Source organism: Falco punctatus, assembly GCF_963210335.1.
Source record: "Falco punctatus genome assembly, chromosome: 7".
NCBI lineage: Eukaryota > Metazoa > Chordata > Aves > Falconiformes > Falconidae > Falco > Falco punctatus.
This window is the reverse complement of record NC_137587.1, coordinates 49,504,510-49,526,940: the sequence shown is the minus strand read 5'-3', so window position 1 is coordinate 49,526,940 and position 22,431 is coordinate 49,504,510. Positions and strand designations below refer to the sequence as shown.

Genomic DNA, 22,431 nt, shown 5'->3' with positions numbered 1-22,431 from the left:
ACTAACCTTATGAAAGGGTATCGAGCTGTTCACAAGACAAGATTCTTCACAGCCTGGAAAGGTAATCCACAGTCTGATCTGATTGACATTTTCTTCCACAAGAATGTGCTTACCTAAATTGCTGTATGTAGCACTGCAAGGATTTAAGTCAGGAGAATTTGAAGTTTCTTCCTTTTCTTCCTCCCCTTGTGGGACATGGATAGATGATACTGGTATGACCGAGGCACTGCCACCATTGTCCTGCTTCACAAACACGGCTCTAGGAACACGAGGGGACAAATCCTCTAGTGTCGTATCATCGGGCACTTGACTGAAACAAACAAAATAAAATCACCTGGAGACCACAGCTGGGTACTAGATCCTACTGGCAAAACACCAGATTAGGCATTAAATACCTTCAGGAAAGGGAATGAACTGATGAAGAAATAAGCTCCTTTCACCCTCCTTTTTTTAAGGACAACTTTCTACAATATTTAGTTTCCTTATTAAGAAGAAACAACTTTTGACTGAAATAGTAACATGCAGTAGTTCATGCCTTTCATACAAAAGGGGTAATAAAATGTTTTATAGCTAACTACACTCAACACGTATGCATATATATAGGCAGGCATGATTCTGCATAAAACATGTAGGACTCATAGGACAGCAGCAGAGTTGAATGTACTTTTTATCAAGCAGGACAATTCTGCTTTAATCAAAGATACCAAGGTAAAGCAAGGGGGCTGTTAAGTCTCCATAAATGTATAAAACTTTAATGATACATTCATATACCAGTAGGATTTAGGGAACTGAGACTTTGGGAAACAGACCAGTAGCTCATCTAAGCCAATAATCTATTCCCTATATAAAATTTTCCAGGATTAAAATCTAACTGCATTAGGCCAACTGCAAAAGGCCATGACTATATTCCTCTGTGCTTGCTCTTAGCTATGAAGTTTTAATCAAACAGTGATGACTTACAGCACAACACTGTGAGAATCATGGATTCAGTCCGTTTCCATGGATGTATTTATTGCAGTATGATTTTAAAATTATGTGTGTTACATATATATATCCACACACACACACATATTCAGGTTTATTACAAACCCCCTAATCCTATTGAAAACATGGTGGCAATTATCAGTAATATGCCACAAAAAAAAAAAAGTCAGAGCAAAAATATTTCTGTGCCTTTATGCTCTCTCACTCACAGAAACAAATACTCGTTATAGGCCACATCTCAAGGGCATATATCCTGTTCAGTAGTTCTCATTACTACAGACTGATCAAATAGAACAGCAAGAATTCTAAGTACTTGTGACTTCCACATAGGATAGGACTAAAACTCCTCCTTCAAAAGATGATCACCACATCAGTTATGTCTACAGATATTTATTTTTTGTGGTAAAGATTTAAAACTTCCTCAAAGAGTTAACACGAACTATAGGCATATGTGTCTCTATGCCAAAGCCAAAAAACTGAAAATCATGATACACAATCTTCTAGCAATCCCAGACTACAGAGATTAAAACATGCCAATACTTTGCATAACACAAGACCCCATGTACGGTGCAGCGCGCAAATGCTGTTTCTGCTCAAGACTCAAGAATTTTAACTGCACGCTGATACAAACAAAACTTATTAGAACTTGTTAGTAAAAGAGAAAAAATGGCATAAGTTCAAGATGTAATCTTTAGTCAGCATAAAATTTTTTGTTCGTTTTTAGTACCATGCATAAGAATGGTGTGAAGAACATTCCATGTGCCGTAAATATATCCACATTAAAGAGTTAACCTAATATAATTCCAGAGTAAAGCATACACAAAATCAAAGCAGTAACAAGATGATGAGAAATTCAACTAAGGACTTGTAGCTGCTGTAAATCACATACATACCTGCATTCCTCAGTAAGAATGTTTTCTTTAAGCAGAAATAGCTTTCTAGTAGCTTTACAGTTCTATCATTGCCACAAACCAGGAATTATGCTATCTCAAAGTAATTTTTTAGTGTTGATTGGTGAGGTACAGAACACACCCGTTCTCCAAACCAGACACATGCAAGCACATACACTAAACCTAAGCTGAGAAGCATTTGCCAAAGTAAACCAACAGCTAAAAAGGAAGAAAGAAAAAAAATACAACTCACCCACTGTACTCACTCACACAATTCCCCATTAAAGGAAATTCTTTCAGTGCCTTCTTGAGTCTTTTAATCATGTCTTGAAACTCTGGCGAGCCATTGATTCCACAGTGTTCTGAGGTGCTACAAGTTGTGCAAGCTGTAAGCAACAGGGCTGAACTCTGCACAGAGTGATTCACCTACTGCACCTTAATGTTTACCTTCGGGGGCTGGTCCCAGGGACTTGCCAAAGGCCCCAGGAAACCAGTTAGTTACAGCCCTGCCCGCTTAACTCTTTCACTGCCTTCGCAGATGAAAATGGTTCAGTCTACTACATCGCTGTTTTGGTAGACAGCTATGGTCTTAGTCATCTTAATTAGGGGGAAAGCAGGTTCAAATTTCAAGAGAAATTTTAAGAACGTAGACTAACTTTACTGTTAGATTTAAGTGAATATTTAGTGTCTGAATCTAATATCTTTAAATCACAGCAATTAGATGTCAGGCCATGAAATCTGTGGGGAAACGCTTCCCCATACTGTAGCAGCGAAGACTGAGAGCTCAAGCATGGGTATGGCAGCGCAGTGCCTCAGCAGGCACAATGCCAACCCGTTATCAGCGCTCAGAGAACACAGAAGGAACAAACGGGGAAAACATCCTCACTCAGTAAAGCTACGAGAGGCAAAATCCCAATTGCTTTTGCTTCATTAATTAAACAGTAAAAGCCACTAGTTTCGGAGGGAAGTAGAGCAGCCCCGAGATTAGAACCATTACAGCCCGATTTTGTGTAACTTTGTATCTGCTTGTTGACAGCAAGCGATACTTTAAAGCTAACTCCTTATTTGGGGTATTTACAGATAATTTGCCAGGATGGATTCTTTGATGCCTTGCATAAGAGCACATATTTAGCTTTTACCACCGTGGGTGTAGCCTCCTCTGTCCAAGCCTTTTCTTTTCCCGTTTTTATTTCAAAAACAAACTTCACAGGACACAAATTACCTTAGAGAACTCTGCTCCCTGGGCACCTGTGGCTGAAACTCAACAACTAATCAGTTAATGGAGAGATCAGCCCTCTGCATATAGAGAACACATTTGTTTTCCTGAGAAGCTGAGATTATGTGCAGCACAAAAAACTTGCCATAAAAATGACTGTCCTTCAGATAACATCCCACTGAATTCACATACTTGTCATTCACATGTGCACAAGCTCACCATTTTTTTAAAAGCTACAAATGCCCTTAATTCCTTCCTTCAGGCTCTCCTTCACAGTTTTTGGAGGATAGCCAAAAGATGATGTGGTCTAACTTGCCTGGGTCTTCTGAGACTAATAAGTATCCAGAAAGCAGCCTGCATAGTGCATTAATTTTTTGTAAGGACAGTGGAATTACAGCTATTCCATGACCTGTATTTTCCTCTATTCAGAAGACGCTTTCTCATTAAGTAATAAACCAACAGTGAATATGAGGGAGATAAAGTGGGACACTTATAAGGAGAGATTCCGAGAGTGCATTCCTGAATTAGGATCAGATCTAGAGGTCAAGCTGACGGAGTGCAGTTCTGTGCAGGACAGCATATAAATCCAAGTGGCAGAAACTATTGACAGAAACACAGAGAAAAGCTGATGTGGCCTTCGACCCAGCTGAGACACTGATCTCCTCCCTGAGTGGACATCAGCAAACCAGTAATCAATGGTAGTCCTACGAGAGCACTCAATGAGGAAGATGACTTAGTTTTATGAAAAAAAATTATCTGTATTTTGTAGATATATTTAGTTTCAAAGAGATCCCTTTGAGAACCCTGAGCCCTACACTTTTAAGCTAACAAAGCCAATTCAAAACCTAAATCGAGTGAATAACGTTCAAGGGAAAATGCAGAGAGGTTAATGGCTGCCAAAGGCCACCTTACACTGGAACTTCTACTTAGAACACAGACCACTTTATTTCTGCAAAAACTGAGTGAAGATGATTGGTGCCCAGGTTTCAACCAGAGTACATTATGGGTACAAAAAACCCATTCCAGTGGCTCATGCAGTTCAGTTCCTTATCACCACCACCGGCCAGAAATAGTCACTTAAGAGGAAAGTGAAAGAAACTTCTCAACTGACAGTCTGAAATAACCAAGCCGTAAAGTTTATTTCTAATTTTTATATTTAGAAGTCTGTTTAGTCCTGAAGCATGAGGACATATATATATTTTAAACCTTGTATAAGGCCATGTTTGCATGGATAAAGGGAATACATTTGATAATCCAGTAAAGACATCTTGCTAAGCTCTTTGGTGTCAGTGAAACTTAATGGCAATGAGTTCCACAGATTAACTGTGCAATACAAAAAAATACATTTTTCTTTATCCACTTTAAGTTCTCAGTCTTTCCGTTTTACAGACTGTATTAGAGGAGTTAAGAACAATAATGCATGATTTACCACTTCTTAATCTGATTTTATAAAATAATAAATGGTAAAATCCCTTCTACTTTGTTCTTTAACAGTCCTCAGTGTTTACAATTTTTCATGTAACATACTACCAAACCTTTTGCTTAATGAATGTGCACAATTTCCAATTCTGTAGCACAGACATGTTCCAGAGAAAAACCTCGCAAAGGTTTTTCGTTGATGAAACAGGGTAAGGTAGATGGTTAATGCTTTTAAAAACACTGTTGAGCACTGCTGAGTAGGGTAAATAAACCTTGCTGATACCTAGAAAAAGGCAGATCAAAATAGTTTTGCAAAGAAGGGGGAGTTAATAGTTTCGCCTGAACTTTTCAGGTGAGAATTTCTGCCATTTCAGTAGACTCACTCAAGCAAGAATTTTCTTTTCAGCTGTAACATCCTTGAATTCTCCTCACCAATTTATGCAAGCTACACTTAAAAGGTTTTGGATTCAGGTGAGAACCTTACCCTCAAGACTTATATAAGAGGACCTCTAAACTGGGAAGGACTTTGTTTTAAATAGAGCCTTAAAGTGATTTAAGAGATTTTGTTCTCAAGTAGTTTCTGAAGCAGCTGTGGAATCTGCAGGGTTGGATCAATGACAATGAGAAAGTGGAATGTGGCAATGATGGTTGTTCCTGCTTGTCTCTGGATGTGATCCTGATAATAATATATGACCCCATTTTTGAAAAACAATTATTCCAGTTGATTTTACTGAGTAATCCGTTATAACATGCATATTCTGCTAGATATACAGAGCACTCAGGGTAATTTCATGGCTCCTGTCCCACTGCATTAAGAGAGCCTACATGTAGAGCTCCACTCCCTCTCAAGGTCCAGGCCACAGAAGATGTGCACTGTGGCAACATCCCTAGCCCCAATCATCTCTATTTATTTTCCTTAAATAACAGTTCATGGCATAACAGAATTACTAAAAAACCCACTGAACAGACAACCCATTTGGGGCCTTTTAAGTCTTGATGCTCTAAATCACTGCATCAAAACTGTCTTTCTCCATTGCCTGTACGTGGAAATTCAATCCCTAACTCCTAACTCAGATTCTTGAAATCACATTTGGCTTACTGTAATTTAAAGCAAATAGTGTAAACAGTTGTCAGCAAACTCAAGGCAAGCAGCACAACAAAAAGCATTTGAGGATCACTTACACCAGGGGTCTTCAAACTACAGCCAGTGGGCCGGATACCGCCCCCCAGGGTCCTCAATCTGGCCTCCAGTATTTACAGACCCCCCCGCCGGGGGTTGGGGGGGAACCAAGCAGCCGCAGATGGCTGCCTGCCGCTTCATCTGTGCACTGGTCCCTGGTTAAAAAGTTTGAGGACCCCTGACTTACACTAACAAAATGTTTCCATGGCAGGTAAGAACTGTGGAAATTTTTGGCCAGTTCTCTAAAAGATCCTCATCCATCACTGACATTTATATTAAATTCAGGGGCAGCAATCTGGATGGAAGTTACTCAAGGTGAACCATTTGTACTATGGCTGTGGCACTGGGGTAAGATTTAATGGGCAACATGACATCTCCAAAAGCTCTGTTATATATGTCCTCTGGTAAGTATAGAGCCCATTAAACTGTACCCTGAAATGCCCAGGGGCTATTTTAAGAGAAAATAGCCTTAAAAGAATAAAAATTGCTTATGTAGTATGTAACCGCAATGGAGAAGCATGCTTTTTAAGAAAAATATTCAAACCAGAATTTTTAAAAAATGTATAAGCATTTCACTCCTTTCAGAAGTTACAACAGGACAGTGCTGTTCTGTAGCTACAGAACAACAGAACTCCTACCTATCGATTATGAACTCAAATCCTTTTGACAAAGTTAACTATTTTAGGAATTAGGTTGGCAATCCCAACTAGCTAGGGAGAAATGTGTACTTATGTTACAGATCTGCTAATAAGTTAGAATTAATTAACTTTATTTGATTTGATAAAATCATTTAGAATAAGAAATATATTTTAATGAAACTTGTAGTTGCACAGTAAAAGCTGCTATGAAATCCTTTGTACAGTCCTGTACCAAGGCCAGAAGAATGGGCTAGAATCACTGTTTAAAACTTAGGTAACAAATTTGGGATTTTACAGATTTCTTTGTATTTGACTAGTCTTCTGTATGTAGAAAGTGTATTGAAAAGTCAGAATACAGAATTAATGGGAACTGGGGAGAGTCGACTGGAACAGCTTGTAGCTACCTGCCAAGAAACCGTGAACTTTAGTAAAAGGTAATTCCGGCAGGAGGAGATCGCGACCACCAACTCATGTACCACCTACCCAAATCGTACCCCAGACCCATTTCTGGACCTTTCTAACCTTTACTGTGCAGAATCGGATATGGGAGGAGAGTATGTTAATGATTTTCGGGAAATACTATGATTATGCATGAATACTTAATGAATATGCATGAATAAGTTCTATATATGGTGTATGATTTTGAAGCTTGGTGTGCGTTGATCATGAGAAGACTCACTCACGCACCCGGCCGTCAATAAAGAAGTGTCTGCTTATCTACATCACATTGGTGTTGATAAGTTCTTCATTCCGAGATTTCGGTAACACTTATGTAAACCAGAATGGGATGGATGTACAGATCTCACTACCTGAAGGAAGTATTTCAGTAAACATACAGTTTTATCTTTAGTTCATCCAAGACTGGCCCAAAGATCCTATAAAGGGAAGTTATGGCTGGCTGTGCACAAATCAGTTGTACCTTGACTGACAAAGGCACTACCGTCAAAAACGTTGCTGAATGAAGTTTTAGTTCAGCTCTGATGCGGTTTATGAAGATAGGAAAGGAAGCATCAGAAGACTGTGCTGCAGTTCTCTTTTAGGAAATGTCTCAATCCAAAAAGCTGCTACTGGGTGCAAGCAGTGATCTCTCAATGTAGAAGAAACCTTTATCCTGTGAAACTCCAATAGCAACAGTCTGATACACTAGATAAAGCCTTTTTAAGAATCTTTGTTTTAAATTTATGTGCTGTACCACCTTCATCAATTACAGTGACTTAGGCCAGAAGTATCACCATGTTTTCTTTTTAAAGGTCATTTTTAGGTTTTCCCTGAGAACAACTGCTGCATCATGAACAAGTGTTCAAAGAACACCTATTTTCATTCCAAAATGGTAAAGCTGATGTTGACTGCTGATTCTTAGCAAAAATTAATCTATAAATTTTTAGTAAATTTAATACATTAGCATTTGCTAGCTCATTTTGTACCACCATATGTGCATCCTGGCATCAAAGAGAAAGAAACAATCACAGGGATAAAACAAAACCGAGTTCTTTTGTGTAAAAGAGAGACAGTTCTCAGCTTTCCAAAGAACAAAGTATTTTGCAAGTACTGCTGAAAGGGAAAAACTGACCTTTCAAGTGACAACTTTAACCACAAAACAGGGCTGAAGGTATTTATGTTATCAATCTTTAGCAGCTTCGTAATCCACTGCAAAGTAAGGAAATGCTGTATCTTCATTTAATATGCTTTCAAGACACACCCACTTCCCCATAATCTGTCATTTTTAAAGTTTATCTTATTTTCCAGGTCATTGGTTTGGTTTTTAAGCGAGTTTACGTCACTGGCATTCTGAGTTAGAAAAGTGTCACATTCATTGATAGGTATCTTCACATGTCTTTTGTTTTCCTCTGAGCCTCTGCAAGCTTAACTGGAGATTTTAAACATCATCTCCATGCACATACTTTAGCCTGAATTATCACCATCCTCTTACTAATACCTGAAGAGTCAACACAAAATAACCACAGCCTCTCATCTGTTATGTCTCCCGTTTGTGCAAAAAAGGGAGTTGACAATCCAACACTCACCTACTAGGATATTAAAAACAAAAGCCAAAACCCTTATACCACCACCCCACCCCCCAAAAAAAAAAAACACCAAACAACCTAACTTCATTTTTTGGCACTGTAAGGTTTCATTTGGCCTCTTTAACAGTATTAAAAATTAAGTAAAAAACCCAAATAACTTAAGGCATCAAATTGCATCAAGGTAACTGAATATAATACAGAAGGATAAAGATAATCACTGTCCTATGGTCCCACAGTGTGTTTCTCAGCATCTCAGTGTATTTTCTTTGAAATTTGTAGAAACCATAGCACAATACTGTTAGAAAGAAGAAACTGCAATTCTAGCATTTGGAAAATTCCTATTTTCACCAGGGAAAGTTGTGAGATACGGTTTTAGTCAGCATCATCATGACTTGCAGAAAAATAAGAGTAAATATACTGTTTGGAATAAATGAATGAGCCAAAACAGAATGACCAATTGCCTTCAACAGTACGGGCTGAAGGTATTCCAGTAATAGTGCAAAAAATATAAAACACAAATTGTAAGAGCACCATCTCTAGGGTAGTCTAAGAACAAATACCAACTGTGACCGCAGCCATTAGCCTGTTACTGCCCTCTTACCACTGAGACAAGCAGCTGCTCCTTCCTGGCTGGTCCCCCTGTCTGATCAGGGAATTGATCTGGCTGAAAAATAGCTGCAAAGTTATTTTTCTCTTGGATCACCTCCCCAGTCTGGTTCACCACAGGTGACCACATCAACAGTCTTGCCAGCACAAGAGCAAGGCACTAAGGTGGGAGCAAGTGAATCTCCTGATGGCAACGTGTTCGGTAATGCTGCTAAAACCCCAGCTGGGGACAATCTTTTCTCTAGGTTCCCCTGAAGACAACAGAAAACATGGGTTCCTCTCAACAGGGGTTGAGAGCCAAACTTCTCCGATTCTTTAACTTGCTCTTAAAGCTGCCTACTTCCCCCCATTTAATTTAGGGTAGGTTGAGAGAGACTACACTCCCATCAAGGGTTATTCTAGCCCCGGGCACATTCCCCACTGTTTTCAACCTTAAACTGTAACATGCACTGTAAATACAGGGACTCTCCCTTTGGTCAGTGCCCACACCCCTCTGTTGTGGTGTACACCTTGCAGGGATGCTGAATGCTTACAGCTCCTACTGACTTTAATAGCTTGTGAAAGCACTTAATGTTTCTGAAACTCACATCCAAAATTTGTACTGGGATTTTTTTTTAAACACTATTTATTTTCATGTTTGTTTTCTTTTTTTCTTTAAATAAAAATTTTTGAGCCTGAGACTACAGTTCATGTAAGTCTGCAGAAACAGACAATATGCTAAGGTTCTGGAAACTATCCTGTCTTGTATTTGGGGCAATTACTTCAAATATAAATCTACAGAAACCAGCTTTACATCACACTATGATAAACCTTACATTACAAACCCCAAAGCTGTACATGTCTGATTAAAGGCAAACAGTCTGAAAAGCTAATCTTCATGAGAACGCTGTGTCAGTGTTCCCAAGATGTGATTTAAAAGTGATTTAATTACACTCAGTGCAGATGGTCACCCTTGGTTAGTTTAAGATATTGTTACTTTACTTTAAAAGAAGCAGCAATCAGTTTACGGTAAACTCAAACTATGCTCACAGAGAGATTTCTATTAGTTTAAGTCAACTTTAAAGCCATTTTAACTAAAAATCACTGTAACTTTCTTGTATAGAAAATAGAGAAAAAAAACCCAAAGAACACTGCCATGATACGTTTTCTGAGGCTCACACTTTACAAAATTTTTTGTTTCCTACCACTAGGTTATTATAATGAATTAAATAATGCCAGTTTAAAGCTATTTTGGAACTGGTTTATGTAATAATATGGAAGACTTATTCCAATACGTCCACAGCCGCGGTCTGTACTCAGTGAAATGCATACTATGCCCACGTGACTGACTGCAACAAATGGCTCCAGTCCTCTTAGATTATGCACTATCATGAGCTGTAGGAACGCAGTGGTATGTTGAACACGATGTGCACATGGAAAGTAGTACAGTTCGTGTTCTGAGACAACGAAGAAAGCACGTGTACCCTTGGAAAAGGGAATAAGCAGACCTTTAAACCAACAGACAGACCTAAACCATCCAACTACCATGAACTTAGAGGAGTAAGATAAGTATCTACTGGCCAAGTATTTTCACAGGAATTAGAACAATGATTCATTTTAGTAAATGCCTATGTAAAAAAATTTAAAAATTAAACGGCTGAACAAAATTGTCAGGCAGAAATGGAGCTCTACTGAATCCAATACTGTTAGGGGACAAAGTATATTCATTGCTAAAGGCCTTACAAAATGGAGATAGATTATTTTATAGATAATCTAATTCTATTGTTACTTTTTCACGCGATTTATTTTGGGACTGCTGCAGTGATGTTGCAGTGTAGCATCAAGTTAATTAGCATCTCTTGTATTGGGTGTGTGAGACAAAGTTAGCACACCACCTTTTATGAGTCACTGATCATTTAATTTCTATTGTACTTTTCAATAGTTGCCTTCTATTTCTGCAGAGACATTCTTTAGATTCCTATAACATAAGACGATTTTCTTAAACTAGGAAGTCATAAAAATTTATCTGATTCAATGTAACATGGCTACTGTGACGTATTAGTGAAGCTGCAATACAAACTCCAAATATCAGGTACTGTTTCTAGTAATTATTTGTTTTCTTTTCTGAACCCAAAGATTTAAAAAATATGCCTTAAATTACCTAAAATAAATATACTTTGAAAAAAATTGCACTTAATTTAACAGAACTGCTTAATTTCTTCAGCTTTCAACTGCATATACAGAACATTCACAACTGACTTAAATGACTAAAACAGATGAGCAGAGTACCTGGGGAATTTCTTGGGAATCTGAGGTGGGGACGGATGGCTTGTTATTTTCTGTTCAGAAGCCTCTGGAGACTTTTCTTGCATTTCTTCTTTGTCTTCTGCTAGCACATCTGCAATAGCAGACTCCACTCCACTCTTGTTTGGATGATCAACCTTTGGTTCACCTTGTGCCGGTTCACATCTATACATGAAAACAATCGACGGCTTCTCACTGGAGTCTGACTTTGCCTCACTGAACCAGTGATGACGTTGAACTGGAGGAGGGGGGAGCATATGTATAACAGTTCCATCAAGACCCACCAGTTTTCCTTTCTCCCTTTCTTTCTCTTTATCCTCATCATCATCAGCTTTCCTGCGGCGGAAGAAGCTCTTAAATGATATCCAGCGTTTGGGTTTCGCATCAGCAGCTCGCCGACCTTCAGAATGAAGGATTGACTCAGCCTCTGTTGACCTGGTGGGACTGTTTGGTTTGGTCCAATTGCTGAAATGTCTTTGCAACAAGTTACTTGCATGATAGGGTGAAGAAGTGGACCTTGGAGGAGGAAATGGTGGTGCTTGCTCTGTTTTGGGACTTGTGGTATTTGGGGTGGCTCTCACTGGTGTTGGAGAGCGAGTGGCAACTGGTTGTGAAAGTGAGTCTTTCTGCATTTTAATGGCAGTGTTTTCCACGGTCTTAGCTGACTCTGTTTCAGACTGTGATGTAAACAGCGATTTGGGTCGTACCAGGGTGTTTTTAGTGGCATCTGCATCAGGGGGCAAGGAGTACAGTTCTTCGATGCTACAGGACTTGGGTCCGGACCGAGGAGTTTCTGGAGGAGACTGCGGAGGCTGGATAGAAGCCACTATCTGTGAAAGCACTGTGCTTGCATTCTCTCTACTGCTGCTGCTGCCAACAGAAGCCTCTGGTGTTACATTAGGTTTTGCTGCAGGCTCTGGTGCTGCCTTTTGCGCTCTTGCTGGGGAGCTGTGGTCAGAATGACTTCTCTGTGGGGACATCTGATTTTTACTGAGACAGCTATTAAACTCTTGGACCTTCTGAGCCACAGAACCCAGCCTGCATTCAGAGCTATTAGTCACCCCCTTTGCCTGGGAAAATTCAGTGGGTTTACTTTCTATGGCTTCTGTCATTTTGCTTTCTGTTTCTATTTCTTCATATGTGTGGCTTATTACACTAGTAGTTTTATCTTTGATGGATAGCTCTCCACTGGTCCCTAGAAAACTTTTATAGATAGCCAGGTTATCATACGCATTTGGATTGATTACAATAGGAACTTTAATAGCATTTTTGGAACTCTTAGCGTAAGTGGGTTCATCGTGAATGATAATAGGAAAAGGTGGCATGCCAGCATTATTGTAGCTGTTGAACTTTATCTCAGATAAATTCGGAGACTTAACCGGGATAGTTTTTGAGGAAATATTTGTAGCTGTCGGTGAAGTAGGAGCTGACTTGTGGCTTGTCTTCCTGGGAGGAACAGAAGGTCCTGAGCTGTTAGCCATTAACTCCACCTTAGGTATCTTTTGTCTCGGACTAGTACTAGAAGTCCACACTTCTTGATATCTAATTGCACTGGATTTTTTCAGGTTAGTATTTACTCGTATAGGTGACGCTGCAGAGGATGTAACAGGCGTGCCTGGAGTTACTGGTGAGCTTGGGTTAGATGATGTATTTTTGGTTTCTGAGGTTTCAGGCTGATTCTCCTTACATTCATTGGTCATGGCAGCTGATACATCTACTACGGTATATGGCTTGCAAACTGGTTGTTCCATATTCACCACCCTGTAAGGTTTTGCTTGTTCTTCCACAGGCACCAAATTTATAGTTACAGCTTGACCAGAAACATCTGAAGAATTTTTATTCTCTTGCTTATCAGTCTGCACAGCAATTTTGCCATCTTTCTCTTCCAGTCGGAGTGCAAGGACTGTCTTGTGAGTTTCTAGACTTTTTGGACCATTTCTGGGAGCTTTTGACACATCTTTCACTTGCTGATTATCACAAAGACTTTCATATTCTGGTTCAATCAATTTGAAGTCCTGAGGAGTACTAGGAGACAACCCTCTGTTACTGAGCTTCTGTGAAGAACTGCTTGCTGTTCCAGAATGAGACTCTTCTGTCAAAGAAGAATCAGGAGATGTAGAATCAGAAGACACCACACTCTGCATGCTCTCTTGCCCATAGAGAATCACAGTTTCTTCCCCATAACCATTTAAAATTTCATCGTAACTGTCATCATAATCTACTGCACAGATCCGCTGGAGAGACTTGTTTCTAAGGGGCACAGTATTCCATTTTTTGTCAACACAGAACTGAACAGGAGATAGGGTGTTAGCTCTAAAATTAGCAAAGCGAGGTTGGCCCCTCATACGAATTTCCATTGCTAGCAACTCTTCATCACTTTCATCCCAGCTCTCATGGTCTTCTTGCATGCTGCCAAAAAATGTGTCATCCTCACTCTCATCTCCACTAGAGAACTCTGGATAACAGAAACGTCCACCTTCATTACTTATTACTTCAGTGCTTCCACTCAGAATAACGTGCTTACTGTGTGAATCCTTCATACCACCCATCATGCAGCTTGGAGGGATCTTTCTTTCTAATGATCTTTTATAACAATTATTTATTCTTCCTAAGAAAGTTTCTCTTGAGTTCATTTCATTTCCAGTTAGCTGAGGTGTGGTATCCAAACCCGCAATCTCCTTCAAAACTTCTGTCAGTCCATTGTTATTGTTACTTGGTATCTTACCTACATCATTGTTGTTGCCATAAGGCCTGTGAACATGGCTATAACCTTCAATTTCATCTTCATTATTATTGTTCAGTGGTTTTTTGTTCAAGACAGCTTTGTTTCGGTTCCACCCTGCAGGCACTGATTTATTCTCACAATGGTCCGGTGTGCTGATTTCACCACATACACCCTGTCCATCTACTACCATCATGGTGGGTTTCACAGCTATAGTGGGTTTCTTTGCCACAGGTGGTCGGAAATTTCCTGTATTTCTCCCACGATGGCTGCTACTTTGGTTTGCATTGGATTTCAGATTTCCATGCGTGAGATTTTTTTTTTCAGATACTGGGGGTAACTGATGCAAGCTTTTGGGCTTGAAGCAGTTCTTACATTCACCAGGTTTCCAGACGTGTTCAGTGAAAGTGTTGCAAGCAGACATTTTCCCAGAGCTCTGCGCTTGATGCTGTGCTTGTTCAGTGCATGGCAAGGACTTAATTGATATGGTTCCGCTCTGTTTGCTTAGAATGGCTACTGTTTTGAGCAGTGATCATTCTGAAACACAAAAGAGAAAAAGGGTAAGAACAGGGGAAAATACCAGCTTGATCATTATATTTAGATTTTCTACACTGTGAACAACTTGGATTAAGCAAGTAGCCTTTTACTGACATCTTAGCTCTTTTTACCTAAATTTACAAAACTATGTAATTGAAATGCAAAAAAATTTGCAGATTTAATTCTCTATGTATGAGAAGAATGATAACTTTGGCAGCTAAGTCCTGTATTACTGAAGCAGAGAAGAGAGAGCAATGGCAATGACTGAGAATTTAGAATAATTCTCTCTTGCCTAGTTCAGGACCACTGACCTTTAATTTTGTCCAATAAAACAAATGCTAGGAAAAGGATATAAAACTGAAGATTAGTGCACGTTGCTTTCAACGCAACTACTTGAACATGAGACAGGAAAATATGTTTACTCTCCCAAAAGCAATTGAGATCATTTGTTCTAGCTTTGAATGTGTATGAGCTCATCTTAAGTGACAAAGTATGTTCAAGCAATTCCAAACTCTGCCATTTTAGCACTTCCTCCATCAGAGTTAAATTATAACTGGACAGATAGTGGGTTGAAGGGACAGGCTGGACTGCTATGCTACAAAAGCCAGATAAGATTGCTGGGGAAACCTTTCCAGAAAGTCACTGTTTCTTCCTTTAGCTTACAATAGTGGCAATACACCATTCCTGTAATGTCAAAACACAGCTGTGGATTTTTAGTCCCCGATTTGTTTCACACGTAGCTTTTCTACCTAGCCCCTCCAGCAGTAACAACTCAAAAATAACTGAAAATACCTTTCAAAGTGAACTTTTTTAGTTCCTGAAAAGATCAGCCTTAAGTAAAGACCAAAGATAAATGTGCTGTGCTTTATAGTCATTAAAGTGTCCAGGATTTGAGAATTCCATGAATTAATGCCTGAAGATTTTAAGCCTGCTAAGCCAAATCCACAAGTCTGGTCTCTTCATCACTGTTGTGTAACTCAAATTATCGGAGACATTTTACTGAGGTGAAAGAATCTGTACGTCCGCTGCTGCTTCTCTAAACACAGGCATTGAGAATCAATCATTTTCTGTTCTTACAGGTTTTGGGTGAAAACAGACATGCTGACTACACAGGTACACTGAAAGAGTATTACTGAACCCATTTGCTTAAAGGTGCAGCTCTCTCTAGAGCCTGTGGTTCGTAACTCAGCAGCAGGATAGCTATGCTGGAACTGAACACGGGCACAGCTGGTTTTCATCAGTGTAGCAAACAATAGAAACTATTAGTACAACTGACACTTGTATGAATTTGTCAGTCTCCTTACATACTGTGTGTTTTGAGAAGGGGCTGCCCTTTGCTGGGAAACACCAATATAGCAATCCTGTTCCAACACCAGATGGGGCTGAAGCCTAACTCCGTTAAGAGTATCTTCAGACACATTCCTGGTACCAGGGCTATCAGATTTCATATGCTGACTACATGTTTCCAGACAAAGCTTTTTGCCAAAAAGTCAGTGCCAAAAGCTTTCTCTACGTGACCTAAGAGATAGAGAATCTGCCAGATAGAAATCTGCCCAAACTCTCAGCCTGTTTTGTATATACAGAGTAAAATACCTTTATATTGTTTTCTTTAATCTCTGCCAAAATCTGTTGCTTCAACACTCTGCAAGCCCATATATTGTAAGCAGAAAAACTACATTAAGAAATAATTCCCCTAAAATCAGAGACAGAGAGAGTGAGTGCATGCATGCACAAACTATAATTTTATACTCCAGTTAGCTCCTTTTTTCATGTATTTAACAAATAAAAGGAGTAAAGTTACACTAATGAGGAATCTACAAGAATGTTTTCTTGCAGATTATATTTTTCCATTACATAAAACCTCTGAACAATTTAAAAGGGTTAGCACATGCAGGTGTTGCTTTTAAGATTTAGCTGACTGATACTATTTCTCCAAAATTGCATGAACTGCACTTGCTCTAGAATCTTATCACAAACTAGACAGCTCTACGGCCTTCCAGGTCAAACATTTACTGCTAATAATTTTGGGGTAGAAATAAGAAAGCACTCTATTGTACACCTCTGTATGAGTACATTTTTATGTCGTACCACTGGCATGTACAAATGTTGTACCTCTCATTTGCTCAGATACATTGATACTGATCACTTTGCCTCTAACCTGAGTAGGTGCTATGCTCAACATATGAATGTGAGCTGCAGGAAGCTTAGTAGAACCATAACACAACACACCAGTCAGAGTGAGACCTAAAGCAAGGTCATACCTCCATGCAAACATACACTGCATGTCCCTGGAGTACCACCTGCAGCAATTTAGCTTAAAAACAAAATACATGTTGACGTGTCTGGGTAAATACAGATATGCAACTCATACGCAGGAAATGCGTGACATGCATAGGTATTTTAGATCTTTTACTATTCAATACAGCCACACCCTCTAACATGACTTTTGACACAGTCTGTGACATAGACAAGAGCCACTGGCTTCTCGGATTTCCAACTGGCTTTGGCACATGCAGAATGAGCAATTCCTGTAGAATGCTTTGACGCTGTGACAAAGAGGAAATACGTTTCCTCTTGTCTGAAGGTGTGTATCTTATAAGAATTCAAACATCTGTGCTACTTTCATACCTTGATATCAGAAGCACTCCTATGCTATTAAAAATTACATTCTTTAGACTTGTACATGTCTAAACAAGTATTTGCATTCTAAAAAAGAATCAAGCAGTTTCTTCATTGCTGCACAACAAAAAGCTATTTTTCTGATGTTTTCCTCTCCCTTTAAAGAAAATACATTTACTGTTTCAACTACAGATTCTCTATTATGAGTGCTAATTACAGTGAGTGTGATTATAAGTGACGACAGAAATTAAATCTTTCAGTATTAAAAAACCCCAACAAAATAGAACATTTGACATGTTCAGGCTATTGCTTCCTTTGCTTTAACAGCAGCTGTAATTTGGTAGAGGGCAGCAAAGTCCACTGAAGGGAATAAAAACACAAATATAACAAGAAAAAATATCCTGACATTGTTAATTCCTAGATTCTTATCACTACTCTCCAAACCAAAGAAGGTCCAGGCAATCACACATCAGATCTCATAAGCTGGTAGTGATCAGGTGTCATCTCTTCTGTAATTTCCCTGCTTCCACAACAGCCCATCTAACTGCCAAGGAACAGGAATGCACACTCTACAGAGCTAAGGGCTTTTCTGAAATGAGTAGTTCAGATGACAGAACTTACTGAAGATAGTCAGTTGTGGTAATTGATAGTCAATCCAGGCAGCAACAACCTCAGATGTTAAATACAAAAGAGGACTAGGCTTTTAAAGAAAGCATTTCTTTAATGTACAGTAAATATGTAATATCAACATTGGGATACAGGGATGAAATGCACAAAGTCCTTTATGTAAGTTGATAAGCATAACTATTCACAATTTATACATGGAAACACTGCAGTGCATTGACGCTATGTAACTAAAATTCATCGAGTCAGTGACAGGAACAAGTACAGACAGACAAGTTCTGCTCCTAATGGTGGTGCTGCACCCAGCAGATTGTGCTACTTTATTCACCGAATGGCTGTGTCAGCACAGATAGTTTATCAGCTTTAAAGGCCAAATCACTCATTGTGTAAATAAGAATAAAGCTCCTCATCTCAGAAGTCACACAACTGCACACAGGAGGGCTCAGCCTAGCACTGTTAAGTTGGTATCAAACAAACAGAAATGCAAAAGTGTATTATCACTTTCCAGGTCAGAGGGAGAAGACGACAGATCCAGAGATTAAAAAGTAATCAGCTGAGATATCCTCATGCCAGGAAACTGAACCTTGCATAGAAATGCATAACTATTTTTGCAGCTCTTATTTGTTGACATCGTCTTTGTGGAGTGCACAACGATAGCAATAAACATGCATTTCAGGCATTTCCCCTTTGTTCTGAGTAATTTCAGGCTGGCAGGTCTCCTTTAGATGCATGCTGGCTGAATCACAATGAAGGCCCTCTTCAGTAATACCTTATACTAACATAATTCAATTAAAAGGAACTTAATTGATGTGCAACATTCCCTACAATTACACCTTTAAAAATGAATAATCTCAGTAAGTACCAGATGGTGACATGCACTAATTAATCAGGCCTGCTCAATGAATGAGCATATTAAAATGAATGCACCTATTATATATGTTTTCAATGCTGTATGCTTCAAAAAAACTCCCCTTAAATGAATGCCTGCTGTATTACCGAGCAATGTGCAGAAGTGTGCATTTCATCATTTGTAATAGTAACCCTATCACTCTTGATCTCTTCTTAGATCACTAGATACTTGGTACAGATTTCCTTTTGTTTGTCCTCCTCCAGGGAAAAGGTGTTCAGCTTTAGCATTGCTACCCATGGAAATGGACCTACAATTTTTACGCTGCTGAATAAATCGCATTGATCAGCCTTCTTATCAGACAGCAGTCCAATAAATTGTTACTGATCAACCCACAAACATCTCACCATTGACAGGCCATGTCCTCAATACTGAAAAAAAACAGCAATGGAAATTCAGCCTAGGTTTCCTATATACGAGTGACCAAACACCACAAAACCACTATGGATTTGTGGTTTTGTCTAGCCACTTATGGGGATCTGGTCACTGATCATCATGGACAATAGCATAAATCTAACATAACACGACTAAAGTGATGATTATTTCTTTGCCAGTATCTGATCCCTGTTCTTGTAAACTTTAATATAATTGTGAACATTTTAAGAGATCTTTTGGAAAAACTGAAATCCTCCAACTTCACACATACAGTCCTGCTTGGGTGGCAATGGGCTATAGAAATGCTCCATCTCCCAGAAAGCATCAAGACTTACTGACTCAGGGCCACTGAACCATCTAGCCCAGAAAACTGGGACCACAAACGAATGTGACGTTTTAATTAGTAGTTTTTTGTCCTTCATGCAACAAAACTTTTCTTAAATTTTACATCATTTGTTCAACTTCAGAGGCAAGCAAAACCCCAAGTGAAGCTAACTGCAACATCTGTTATGAAATACAACCCAGAGAGAAGAGCTTGACAGCCAGGTAAGTCAGGGTCCCAGTCTGAAGGCACACTGAGAAACACACTTGTTTACGTTCAGTACCCAGAAGCACTGTGAAGAATCTTGCAGTGCTTATTAATATATGTAAATCAAACAAAATAGCCTAGGAAAAGAAAAAAAATAGCCTAGGAAAAGAAAAAAAAGATAACAGTACCACATACCACAGCAGCATGTGGAAATAAAAGCTAAAGTATCAATATTAAAAACTGTGAATAGCAAGCTCACAGATCTCACTGCACTTCACAAAGGTGAATGAACATTTTACAATATAGATTTTTGTAGAGAGGAATAGTGACTCACAATGTGGTGAAAGACCAAGAAATAGACCCTGACTCTTAAGTGTGTTGCCTAGTTCAGTCATGGCACTTACTTCACGCAACATATGCCAACAGAAAATGTGAAACTACATAATGGCAAACAGCATTACAGACTGCCATGATTTTCTTCCCAGTGTGGACTAATATTCACTAAATATCAGACCACTGAACTGTGACTATGCAGATAGCACAGATGGAAATTTCCATAAATGCTAGTAGGCATTATAATTTATGTCAAAAAAGGAAAAGTTCTATCTTGTTGTACATAGTTTTCTCAGTGTTTTTTCCCTTCCAGTTCTGAACTGAGTGCCCTGGTAACTGTCCAAGGCCATAAAATGACAGTTCTGCAGAAAATGCAATGAATCCGTAGTGGATATTGAGGAGGCAATGACCTAAACTAAAAAGTTGCCAACTTACTTAAGAACCACCCTTCAGTGCCATGGTACCATGCTACTGAGGTATAAGGGGTATGAAGGATCGAGAGAACAACAAAAATCACTTCTACTCCAAGTACTGGGGGAAAAAAACCTAGCTGCAAACTTACTGCAAGACAGAATGAAACAGATCAGGAAACTAACTTTGAACTATTTCTGTTTTTAACCTCTCACACTTTATTTTCTCTCCTTTATAAAAGATTTAAATTACATAAATATTTCATAAAACTAAGTGAAGGAAACCCTTGAATATGTTTTTTCTACCTAAAACTTGTAAGAATAAAACATAATAGAAATGACCAACAAACTGGAGGAAAAACTTGCCTAGGGCTAGACAAATGTGTAATGCTTCAAAAGAAAACAGACATTCTTTACATTTTGCTTAACCCAAATAGATAATGCCACAGAGCAAGGAAAAGGCAAGAAATATCCTCAGGATCTGCTCACAATCTGATTAGATTCTGCATCATCACATTGAGAACACACAAAACAATAATAAGGACAACCTCTCACATCTGGTATTGAGGCCCAATAGACCAGCCAAGGCATGTATTTGAATATGAACTCTTCTGAGTTCCACTAATAAAAAGAGATTCTTAACTAGAGAAAACTAATAAAAAGTATTTTTTCTCTCTTTCTGGAAAAAATATATATCATCATTTACCATTAATAAAACTTAAATTTATAATGACAATTCAGACATATATATGATCATATATATTATAATGATCATTCAGACAACACTGTACAGCATATTCATTAGGGATACTTTTAATTACACAAATTTATTTCTAATTTTTTACTTCTGTAAAAGAAAAACCTGTAAGATAAGCCAGACACATAAATAGTTTGTTTACCTTGCTTCCTAAGAAGGGCTGTGTACAACATTCCAAGATCTAGCAGCAATTAAGAGTAAGCACATCAGCTGACAGGAACAAGCATGATCATTTGAAAATTTGAAAAACATGTGAAAAAATAATCCTCAATTTCAGCGCATTCAAGTTTGTCCCAGCTCTATTTAACCAAAATTATGAGAATTGAGGCCTTCACAGCATACTAAAAAAATGGACCGGTATGACCATACCTTGACTAATCTAATTACCTTTGATTTATCTTTCCCAGGGCTCACTTGAAATACTGCCCTGTGATCTTTTTTGACCATTGTTTAAGCACATGAAAACATCTAGAGGAATAAACTTTACCAAACCTTTACTAAACCTCTCCAGAATGTATTCACAACAAACAAAAAAGAAATACCTGAAAAACATACTGCTTCTATAGTTACAAAACCCAGTAATGGTTGTAGTTATCCTTCTGCTGAGCCCAGCTTGAGAATGAAAACTGTATCATCACTGTATTACTGAATCCATCAACTCTGCAACTTCATTTTACTTACAACTCTCTCCCTTGGACTACTGCAACCTCTGGCTCCAAAGATCTTTACGCTGAACCTTGATGCAGCAAAAACCAAAATTGCCAAAAATATATTAATTTCAGTTTAGCAAAGTAACCTGGGGATAGCAAAATACAAAATAGTATTAGAAAGGATATGGAGGATCTTCCTAAAAGGTACCCAAAGACAAAAAAACCACCAGGAGCAGGTAATACAAGTTTTAGGATTGCAGCCAGTGTAAGAGGTCAGCTACAATATAGAAGATGAAACACATTGCAGAGAAGCCAGATGAGTATTCTTCACCAGCCTCAATCTCCACAAGAATGTTATGAGTTAAAGACCTGAGAGAAGTAAGTTTGAAAATCAAACATCATCAGCCATTATAAGAAAATGAGATCAAAAAAACTGATAAAATAAGAGCAACAGCACAGTAGGGCTAGACTGCGTAAAGCCAAGAACCATGGAGGAACTTGAGAACCAGGTGGCTGAGCTACACCTAAAATTCTGTGGACCCTTCTCAGAACTCAGTACAGCAAGCAGCTAAGCACAGTATGAATGGGATGCCTTTTTTTATCATGACTTCTGTGAAGGACACTTGCTCTTCTTCCTATGAAATAATGGGCAAAAGAGAAATGGCACATTTTTATTTTAAGTTTTTAAGAAGTTATCACAAATTACTAACATGCAAGTGGTGCAACAG

General features: G+C 38.7%; 1 protein-coding gene across 7 annotated transcripts in view; it reads right to left on the bottom strand.

Annotated features, from left to right (window-relative positions):
- PEAK1 (pseudopodium enriched atypical kinase 1) overlaps positions 1–22,431 on the bottom strand; it is a 118,369-nt gene that overhangs the window by 22,181 nt on the left and 73,757 nt on the right. For 5 of the 7 annotated variants that reach the window (XM_080396850.1, XM_080396847.1, XM_080396851.1 and 2 more), the window contains 3 exons: positions 11,226–14,499; positions 2,128–2,244; positions 114–310 (listed from right to left, as the gene is read on the bottom strand). In XM_080396850.1, the coding sequence (XP_080252976.1) occupies positions 114–310; positions 2,128–2,244; positions 11,226–14,386 (3,475 nt within the window). In that variant the 5' untranslated portion in view covers positions 14,387–14,499. Of the gene's footprint in view, positions 1–113; positions 2,245–11,225; positions 14,500–22,431 lie in introns of those variants that run through there. The other 2 variants (XM_080396852.1, XM_080396853.1) reach the window with 2 other exon arrangements.